This window comes from Corapipo altera, unplaced genomic scaffold, assembly GCF_003945725.1.
Source record: "Corapipo altera isolate COAL_440 unplaced genomic scaffold, ASM394572v1 61024, whole genome shotgun sequence".
NCBI classification, from domain to species: domain Eukaryota; kingdom Metazoa; phylum Chordata; class Aves; order Passeriformes; family Pipridae; genus Corapipo; species Corapipo altera.
The window spans coordinates 1-11,277 of record NW_020885269.1 but is presented as its reverse complement, the minus strand read 5'-3'; the positions used below and the strand labels follow the sequence as shown (position 1 = coordinate 11,277).

At 44.2% G+C, this 11,277-nt stretch overlaps 1 protein-coding gene across 1 annotated transcript; it reads right to left on the bottom strand.

Moving 5' to 3' along the window:
- Nucleotides 1–2,116: 2,116 nt before the first annotated feature.
- Nucleotides 2,117–11,274, bottom strand: LOC113940323 (highly reducing polyketide synthase PKS6-like; the record flags this gene model as incomplete). The annotated part of the gene is made up of 4 exons (XM_027631452.1): nt 2,117–8,198; nt 8,491–8,672; nt 8,776–8,979; nt 11,235–11,274. Coding segments are annotated over 4 exons (5,982 nt in total), but the record flags the coding sequence as incomplete, so codon positions are not given.
- Nucleotides 11,275–11,277: the final 3 nt, after the last annotated feature.

The window sequence follows — 11,277 nt, the reverse complement described above, 5'->3', positions numbered from 1 at the left end:
TCCATTTATGATGTTTGGTAGTACAGAACAGCATTCAGGACTTTGTCACTGCTCCTACAGCACTACATGTTGCTTCCACGTTTTTGCAGTCCATTCTGTTGCTTGTGGGTAACTTTGCCTTCTCCTGCTGGTTACTGCTTTCAGGATGTCAAGCGTATCTCTGAGCTATTGTGTCATCTGTGTATATTTTCCAGGCTATTTTTCTGGTCATATCTCCCATGTGTTTGTCAGACAAAAATGAAAGAGTATACAGTGCTGTGCCTTACCCCGCATTACAAACTGCTACTGTCAGAACAGTCAATTCTAATTGCCTTTGGTGTAGATGAAAATCACTTTGCAGAGCATTTTTGAAGATCAGGTTTCTCACTATATTTCTGGGGAATGGCAATGATCTTGGTTTTGTTCAAATATTCTGACCTTTGGGACATTTATGGCAGATTCACAGAAGCAGTCCAAAGCAAAACACATAGAAGAGAGAAGGTCCTTCAGCAATACCTCAGAATACAAGTGGTTTCACAGTACTGGCTGAGCAGGGATTGCTTTGGTAAGAGAAAGCCAAAAAGCAGTACTGGCTACAGCCAGCCAAAATTCGTGCTTCAGTCTCACAGAATCAGACCTGTCTTTATCAAGACTAAAATCAATAGGTTCAGTCACTGCTGCGCAGTGTGGAGATGTATGAGAGATTCTCATACATGTAACATACATCTAACATACTTTTTACCTACTCCTGCTGTGCAAAGCAGCCCCGTTATGCTACTGCTTTCCCCTTGACATCAGTGCTGCAAGGTTCCTGTGATTTTGAACAGGGAACAGCACAGGCAACAAGTACAACAAATGTTGTGTTTCTCTGCTTTGTAATTTGCCCGGCTATTGGTCAGGTTCTGCCACACCAGAACCACTCTGGATTTAAAATCCTCCCTGTGCCTTTCCACATATGTATATATGTATGTGTGTATATGTATACGCACACAGCTGCTTCTCACTTCATTACCACGCTTTCCTCCAAAATGTTTAGGCAAGGTCACAAGGATCTCTGCCCATACAAAACCATAAACTCAGAACAACTCAGGTAGCTGGGGACATGACTGAAGAAGTGGTTGGGGACCACCAGCATGGACTTTGCACAGACATATGCTGCCTGACCAGCCTGATTACTTTGAAGAATGAAAAGACTGAGACAAGAAAAAGAAAATTGTTATGCACCTTGATTCCATCAAGGCTTTCAGCACAGTGTCCCAGTGCATCATTGTAGCCAAATTGAAGCTACATTTGTAGCCAAACTGAAGCTACATAGATTGAAAAAGAGGACTATAAGTTGGGTGAAGTATTCATGGGACTGAGAGGCCTAAAGGGTAATATTGGCAGTGCAAGTCCTTCTGGCAGCGAGTCACTCGAAGTATCCCACAGGCTCTTTATTAACAGTCTAGCCAACATCAGGTTAGGTGAGAGCATCTGACACATCGAAAGGGAGGGCCACTATTTGAAGCAACAAATACTCTACAGAATCTTCATTATTTTCAACCATGGTGAATGCAAGGCCTTGCACCTGGGGTGAATTAGCCCCCTGCACTTGTTTGGCACATGAGACAGACTAAGCCCCAGCATTACAGGCTAGAGAATGACTAGTTGCAGGGCAGCCTGGATGAAAAAGACAGGGGGGTCCTGATGAGCAGTGTACTAAGCACAAGTTGACCGTGCAGGCTGACCACGATGAAGGGTCACAGCCAGCTGGGCTATATCGGCAGGAGCCAACAGCCGATAGCCCATAGATTGAAGGAACTCGTTGCATGTCTCTGGCGTAAGGTAAATCACCAGTACACACACCTTATTCCCATATTAAGAAAATATAAACAAAATTTCCTTCAGTGTGTTTGGGGAGAAGTCTCCATTTTCTCACTGGAGCAAAAGCAGGGTAGATATTAGGGTTAGGAAAATTTAAACTAGGACAGAATATGAGGGACGAAAAATTAAAATAAGATAAAGACACACTTTAGGTTTGGATTTTTAAATTTTTTTTAGTATTTTTTTTTATTTGGGCTTTAATAAAAATCAGTTAATTCATAAAGAAAAACATTTGCTTTACTGTGTGCTTTGCAACTGGTAAATTGTTAATATTTTTGAAGACTTAAAGAAAACATTAGGTTTTTGAAACTCATAACATCATACGTCTTTCAAAAACATGCTGTATTTATAAACATTTGATAATACTAAAAAAAGTGATACATTAAGAACACAGAATGACAAAAATGTTGATAATTTTATGCTGTTTTACTTGTATAGTCACCACTTAGAGATACAAACATACAAATATAATCATAACTTCAATAGTTTAAAAAATGCAATGTGCATTAAACATACAAATTCACCAAATGAAAATGTGTAGCTATTACTCTACTTATTTCCAGCTAAAACTATTGAAAATCAAGGTAAAAAAAATACTAAATGTAACAAGGCAAACAATTGACTGAGATTAATACAACTGGCACCATGACAGAAGAACCTGGTATGGAGTCTCCTGGATCATTGTAAAAGAGTACATTCAGCATCACCAGATGTTCTACCCCATCTGCAACGACGTATTCTGAGATGCTACAAAGGTCTGGGTATCTTCAAAGTTACACAATTCCTGGAGGAGAAGATTCCTACAGCCGGCTCTCATTTTCTGCACTTTCGATCGCACCATTCTTCTTCTCAACTACTCCATTTGCATTGCTTGTTTCTTCTAAAACTACCACTAAACTTGACAGAGTTGTGTGAGGATCAAGCAGTTTCAGAAGAGGTATGTCCACCTTTCTCTCTTGAAACACACGGTTCTGAATTGTCATAGCTAACATAGAGTCTATGCCCAAAGATGAAAGTGGTGTATTCATGGTTAGTTCCTCGGGGTTCAATCCAGTGAGGTCACTCACCAGGGAGGTGATGTAGTCTTCCGATTTGAGAAAGGCAGTATCTGGGACTTGAGTTTCCTCAGGAGTTTCAAGCTTGTTCCTGAAATCTTCTGACATAAGTGATATGAAGCGAGTTTTGAGTGAACTTATTCGAGTAAAAACATGATGATATAAAGCTTGAAAGTTCAATTTGACAACAGCTTGCTGTGGGTTATTCGTAAGTAAGCTTTTCCTGAGATACTCATGAATTTCATGCACTTGCAGAATGTCTATGCCCTTGGATCTCAGAATGCTCTGGATGTGGTTTTGATTGAGCAGAATGCCAAGGTTCAAAGCACCCCAGTTAATGGATTGGCCTGAAAGCCCACGGTTCCTCCTGTAGAGGCAGAAGAGATCCAGGAAAGAGTTTGCAGCTGCATAGTTTGTCTGGGTGGCATTGCCCAGAAAGGAAGCAACAGAGGAGTAGCACACAAAGTAGTCAAGCTCCTGGCCTCTGGTAGCCCAGTGAAGATTGAGAGTCCCTGCTACTTTTGGGCTCAGCACTTTCTGAAAGTCAGCCAAGGTCAGAACTTCAAGGTGGCCATCGTGTAAAGCAACAGCACCTTGAAATACACCTTTGATTGGACTCCCCACAAAGGTGTTTGCAATGGACTTGAAAGCTTTCTCAACATCACCGGTCGAAGTCACGTCGCACTGCACAAAAACTACTTTGCTCCCTTTGTACTGCTGCTGCAAAGCCTTCATCTCTTCTTGCTTCTCATTGCTCAGAATTCTCCTGGAGAGTATTGCAATACACCCTCCTCCGTTTTCGGCTATGAATTTCACCGTTTCAAAGCCGAGTCCAGTGAGCCCTCCCACTACTACATAAACAGCATTCTGCTTAAACAGCTGCTTCTGGGGTTCGTACAACGGTATGTCTGATAGCATGCTGATGTCCTTCTGCCTTCTCAGTACAGCAAGGGGGACAGAAGTGCACGTGAAATAGGACATCACAGAGTTTAGCCTTTCAAAGTTCTCCGTCTGCTGAAAAATGGAACCTGAGAGACGTCTAAACCGTTTCATATCCATGGAACTGACCCAGACATGTACAGTCTTCTGCAATTCCTTTAGAGGTGCTTTCTGGAAAACGCTGGCAAGGGTAAGGATGTGGAAGCTGATGTTTTCATGACCAATTTCACTGACATTCTGGATACATTCAGACTGTCGATTGCCACACACGATCACCACATCTTTAAGAAAGTACATGTGGGCCAGATCCTCCCAAGACAGTCTGTTGACAGGAGGAAGAACAACAAGAGCATTGCACAGGTTTATATACTGGAACCTATCAGGAGTGGGCCTCGCAAGGACTGTTCTCCAACCCATCTCTTCTGCTGCTGCACAAAGAACATGGCACAAAACTGATAATGGCTCTGTAGTAATAATCCCCAATGTTCTGCCATGTTTCCCCTTGGGTAATCTCTGAGTGAAGATTTCCCAGGCAATGATGAAGTAGGACACACAAGGGACATTCTGGAAGAATGGGAATTTCTTTACATTGAAACAAACTATTCCTGGAATCCGAACCCTGGATGATGCAGCAGTGGGATAACACGAAACCACATGATCTCCCACTTTCACTTTTTTCACATCAGTTCCTGTTGCTGTTACTGTGCCACTGAAATCAAGAGCTAAAAGTCTGTGTTTGTCTCCTGCTTGTGAGTTCCAATACAGTGTATTACCAAAGTTGCAACTAGAAACACTAATGGGAAAATAATCTTCTGAGTGGACACAAATTTTATCCACTTGAATTTCAACACTCTGTTTGTCGAGCTGAGTAGCAGTGCTGCTGGACAGTTCACCAGACAAGTCTTTCGCTGTGTATGGATCAGACGTGTACAAAGTGAACGTTTGTGACTTCTGGAGAGATCTTACAGGTTGGATGTAATCTGCATCTATAAAAGGTGTGTGTCTGATTTCAGACACATAAATTCTTCCTTGGCTGATGCAAACTTCTGGATAATCCTCACCTCTGCATTTGACAAGAACATCTGCCAGCGCTGAGATGTCCAGGGAACTGCAAGAGCTGAGGTCAATCAACTGAAATGTGATTTCTGGAACTTCAACAACACAACTTCTGGTCATGCCATACAGTACAAACCCACAGTTAATGTGGTCTACGTATCTTTCTCTTGTTCTGTAGGTGATCACTCTGACTGAACAGCGGGACGTTTTCTCTCTTAATGCCACCACTACTTGGCGATAGGCTTCACAACACTTTGCCAACTGATCTACCACGTTGCTTGGGAAATCTTCACTTAACTTTTGAATTCCCCACAGGAAGAGAATTTCATCATAATCCTCAACCTCTGCTCTCATTTTATTCATTGTGTGGCCTTCCAAGAGGGCTTCCCAATCTTCATACATAACATATCTTGAAGCAGGATGCAAGTACTTTTTGAGCTGCTCAGCTATCCCAAATTTGTCTGCAAACACTAGGACTCTGGGCTTAACCCCCAGATGTCCAATTGCCTGTGAAAGAGAGACTTCCTTCCACTTGTTTTCAAACAGGAACTCATTGTCTCTGGAAGACGCTTCTTTCATGAAAGTGATGGCAACACGCTTGAGCTCAGCCAAAACAGAGCCATGTTTGTCCAAAAAGCATCCACAGACCTCTAGGCAGTTCCCAGTGGACTTGCTTGTTCTCATATATATCATCATTTCTTCCTCCAGCGGCCGGAGCACCACCAGGTTGCCTATCCCTGAAGGAAAACCTGCTCTGGACTGGAATGTCCTTGAGGTCAAGACAGCAGTCATCTGCAGAAAACAGTCAAGCAGCACTGGGTGGATACAGTAGCTGTACATCTCTCTGACGGTCTCCTTGTTCACCTTTAGGCTTGTTATAGCTTCCTTTAGTTCCTGGCAATAATGCACATCATTGAGCTGCCTGAATATGGAGCCATACTGAAAGCCAACCTGAGACAGTGCTTCATAAACCTCCTCTCTGCTAATCACTGATCTGCACCTTTGATAGATGTCTTGGAAGGAGATGGTGCTTTCTTCCACCACAGCTTCAGGCCCCTTTGCCACTTGGCCAGTAGCATAAACTGCATTGGAGGAAGAGAGAATCTCAAAGGCTGTCACATCTTTTTGCAGATTCAGCTTGATACTTAACACTTGGGAACTCTGAGTGAGAACACAGGGCGCAGAAAAAACAATACTCAGCTGGCAAGTACTCAGAGGTACTTTAGGCCTTGAGCTGCTCATCACAGAGGCCAGACCAAGCTCTGCATAAAAAGCACCGGGGACTAAGGCCACCCCATTGTTCTTGTGCTCATATAGGTACGGTGTTGTATCCTGAGACAGCAGGCAGCCAAACTCCATGTTGTCACTGTTTATGTCATAAATCAAAGGATGACTGATGCTGACACCCCTTTGGTTTGCTTGTTGATGGGCATTCAGAAAAGCCATGAGTTTTTGGCGATCAAATTGATAGCGTGGAATGGCCACTGGAACACTTTGATACCCATTATAGAAGTGCTGCCACTTGGGATTATATCCCAGTTCAAACAGATTTCCTACCAGGGTGAGGAGTGTCTGATATTCTGCATCAGTTTCCAAAGAGGAGAACACCTTTGTGCCTTTTCCTAGAGTTTCCTTTATGCTTCGCTGCAATGCTCGGTGAGGACTTATTTCCACAAACACCACGTTTTCCCTGTCTCTAGCTGCACTTTGGATGGCTTGACTGAAAGCAACAGGCTCACGAGTATGCCGGGCCCAGAATTTGCCACGAGCAAAGTCATTTTCAGATGCAGCCACCCCCGTCAGTGTTGAAATCACTTCAATTTCCCCCTTCCGCTTTCCTAAAGGCTCTATCTTCTCCTCCAGCTCCTCAAGTATCATATCCATGCTGGGGCTGTGGTACGCAGCTGGGACATTTAAAACGTGAAGGAAGATGTTTCTCTGTCTGAAAGCTTGAGCTAACTCTCTCTGGACAGTTTCCACTGAGTCTACATTCCCAGACAAGGTGCAGGAAACTGGGCTGTTGAAAGCAGCAATGCAGACCTTTCCCGAGTACGGATGCAGACGTTCAGCAATCTCTTGAACGGGGATGTTTCCAACCACCAACATTCTGCCACTGGCAGTCTTTGCCTGCAGCCTGCTCCGGTGATAAATCACTTGGACTGCATCTGCCAGGGAAAGGTACCCGGCAATATGTGCAGCAGCAACTTCCCCCACCGAGTGACCAACAACAGCAACAGGCTTAATGCCCCAGTACTTCAGGAGGGAAGCTACGGCAACCTGCAGGGTGAAAAGCAAGGGCTGGGAGAGCTCTGGATTCAACAAATCCTGTGGGCTATGATCCCTTGCTGGCAGGACGCTGACGGCAGTGTGTTGCTGAAAAAGGTCTTCTATTTCCTTACACTTGTCTCTGAACACTGGCTCTGAGCTCAGCAGAGCCTCGCTGAACTTCGTCAATGTTACACCGTTGCCACAGAACACGAACACCAGCTGTGGTTCCACCTTGGACATGGCAGGTTCAGTGCTGGCTGACTTAAGCTCTTGCTGCAAGTGTTGGAGGGAATTTGTGACAAACGCTTTCCGATACCTGTAGTTGGCATGGCTTCTTCTGCAGGCAGAGGTATAGACCAGGCTTGGGAGAGTCACAGAGTTTCTTGTGCTCAGCTGCTCAGCTGTGTCAGCCATTGTCATCTGAAGGGACTTACTTGATGCTGCTGACAGCAGAAATAATTCAAGGGGCCTCTTAAAGGCAGGAAGAGGCTCTGGCTGCTTGACCTGCCTCACTACAATGTGAGCATTGGTTCCTCCAAACCCAAAGCAGTTGATGCCAGCTACTCTTCCATACTCACTGGATTCTTCCCAGGGCTCTACAGCTGTGGCAACAGCAAGGTTTAATTTCTCTGTATCGATGCTGCTCATCTCCTTTGAGTAATGCAAGGATGGAACAATCTTTCCATGATGCATCATCAGAAGCACTTTGACTAACCCGGCTACTCCGGCAGCTGATTCGGTGTGCCCAATATTTCCTTTCACTGAACCAATTTTCAGAAGGGAAGCTCGGGAAGACCTGTTTTTACCAATGACACTACCTAAGCTTTCAGCCTCAATAGGATCTCCAGCAGCAGTTCCTGTACCGTGCGCTTCAATGTACTGCACAACCGAGGGATCGACACGACTTCCGTAAATGCTGCGCAGTAACTTCTCTTGCTCTGTTGGAGACGGTCTTGTGATCGGAGTCGTGGACCTACCGTTCTGATTTACTGCACTGATGTTTATCACACCCCAGATTTTGCTGTAGTCTTCCTTTGCCTGTTTCATGAAAATTAAATTATTTTTAATTAACTCATGCTCTCTCTGTAGAGGACAGAACAAAACACCACAACAAAGCCAAGAACAGATGGAGTATGATGCTAACTTTTAACTGTGTGATCCCTGTCCCATGGTAGGGGAAGAACATAAATATTTAATGCTCAAGAAACCCTTCATTAATCTTAAACATGAACTGGAAAATCTTCTCTGGAAAAGTAATTATTAGAGCTGAAGATACAAGATACAGGCAAGCAACCAGTCTTATTTTAGGCTGCTTCACAAGAAAGCTTACCTTTTTCAGTGGTTTGAGGAAAACAACACCGCAGCCTTCTCCCCTTCCATAGCCATCTGCTTTTTTGGAGAAGGGTTTGCTTATTCCATCTGGAGAGATCATCTTTGCTTTACTGAGAGATACAAAGGTGCGGGGATCTATTATGCAGTTCACCCCACCACAGATTGCTGCCTCACAGTCTCCTGCAGTAAAACAGAAACATACTCATGTTGAGATGGCCCAGGTGATAGACAGAAACAGTAGCAATTCTAATTTCATTGTCCAGCATCTCTTCAGTTCCAGTACCTGATTTAATGGCTTGCAAGGCGTAGTGCAGAGCAAAAAGAAAAGATGAACAGGCAGTGTCAATAGTCAGGGATGGTCCAGTCAGATTAAATGTGAATGACACCCTGTTAGCAGCAATGCTCATGGCTGTTCCCGTACCATCATAATGATTTATTGCACTCACTGCTCTGCTTGTTACGATTTCATAGTCTCGATTCATAAGTCCTGTAAAATATAAGATATGTGTCAAGTTAACGCAGACCAACAACAGGGACATACAGCTCTAAACCTGATGGTGTGTTTTGCTTTTCAGTTTTAATAGTAAACCATGTGGCATCAGTGCTCCTGTGATGAACCTTTGCTTCAACACAAGTCAAAGCAAAATTCCCAGCAATTTCCCTGGGACTCACCTTACACAAACATACCTAACACTTGATATTCCTACGTGTCCAGTAAATGACAGGCCTTTCTTGATGCCTTAGCTCACTGTGTGATGCAGCTAAGCTCTCTGTAGCCTGCTTAGGCCTCTGTATCTCAGTTGGAGAGCGTTTGTTTTGGTTTAGCTACGGGAATATATATCAACAAGTTACAAAGAGGGTAGCTGGCACATAAATGTACAAGACGTTAGCTTCAGTTCCTCAGATGTACCAAGTTACAGATCACAGCACAACCTACACCCAGAGCTTGTTTTTTAATTGTGAGGGTTTTTTCACTCTGTGAACCAGCAAGACAGAAATAGAAAAGTAGAATGGGCCCTGTGAGAGCAGTTGTGTCCTCTTTCTGTGAACACATATGCTTGAAGGACCTTGGAACCCCAAATGTGTGGGGGAAATGCAGCACCTCTATTCAGAGAGCAAGGAATAGTATCCTCTGTGGAGAAGGGCATGTCTCAGATTAAAAGGTAAACTAAAGAGTTTGTCCCTATAGGTACATCAGCCTAACTCCCCCAGAAAACTCCTCTTTAAAGACACACAGATTACAGCAGCAATAATGTGCTGTTATTTTTTTTGTAAAATATCCCTCCACAGAATCATCTCCTCCATAACTTTTCCTGGTACTGAGGTAAGCAGTTGGACAAGTGCACCATGACACCATTCTAATGCCTACAGGAGGATTTCTGCTGGTTTAAAAGGATCTTAACCCCCACAACACCTTAACCAAGATTATACTGGAAAACAGTGTACTGGAAAAAAGTGTAGGCCTGTGCAGAAGCCCAGAAGATAAGGCGCCAATGTGTTCATCTCAAACAGTGATAGCCAGAGAGCCATGGAGTCAAGAACTGTCGAAAGAACAAGATGTGACTGGAGAAGGGGGCCAGAAGGGGGCAGAGGTAGAGAAGCACTTTTCTGGGATAAACATCCTTGTTCTAGTCTGTTGAGACCCAATCCCAGAATCACAAAAATCACTGAATCAATTAGGTTGGAAAAGACCTCTGAGATCATCAAGTCCAGCCTATAACCGAACACCACCATGTCAACTAGACCATAGCACTTAGGTGCCATGTCCAGTCTTTCCTTAAACATCTCCAGGGATGGTGACTCCACCACCTCTCCAGCCCATTCCAATATCCAATCACTGTTTCTGTGAAGAATTTCTTCTTAATGTCCAACCTAAACTTCCCCTGGTGCAGCTTAAGACTATGTCCTCTTGTTCTGCCTCTAGTTGCCTGGGAGAAGAGACCAACCCCCACCAGGCTACACCCTCCTTTCAGATAGTTGTACAGAGCAATAAGATCACCCCTGAACCTCCTCTTCTCAAGACTAGAAAACCCCAGCTCCCTCTACCTCTCCTCATAGGACATGCTCTCAAGACCCTTCACCAGCTTCGTTGCCCTTCTCTGGATCTGCCTCAATGTACTTCCTGAATTGAGGGGCCCAGAACTGGACACAGTACTCAAGGTGTGGCCTCATCAGTGCCAAATTATAGGAGAAGAATCACTTTCTAGTCCTGCTGGCCACACTACTGTTGATACAGGCCAGGATGCCATTGGCCTTCTTGGTCACCTGGACACAGATGCTTCATGTTCAGCAACTGTTGACCAAAACCACTGCCATGTGCTTATATAGTAGGTCAGGGACTGACATACCAATTTCCATGCCAGCTTTGTAATTTACTAATAAAACTGTGATTTTTTGCAGACTGGAGCATTTATGAATCTTGGGTGTTCCCTTCCCCTTAAGGGTGGGACATCACAGCCTGGCTTGGGAGTATCATTCTCGGGAAGGGTTGGGGAGGCAGTTGAATTGTTTCCTGCTTCCACTTCAGTACTTGAAGACAGGAAGAGGAGCACCTAAAAGAGATACAGGAATTGTATCATGAACTTCTAGAGCCTCGTAATTCTCACCAAAGATAACCAGGAGTACCACAGCACAGTAGCCTTAGACCTCCGGTGCTGGACATATCTGGAAAGTTTATGAAGGAGTGCTCCAGTCTTTGGGAGGTTCAAACACACTTGCTTTGACAGGAAATTTTCATCTTACCAACAAAAACACCTGTTTTGGTGCCACTGACAGCTTCTACAGG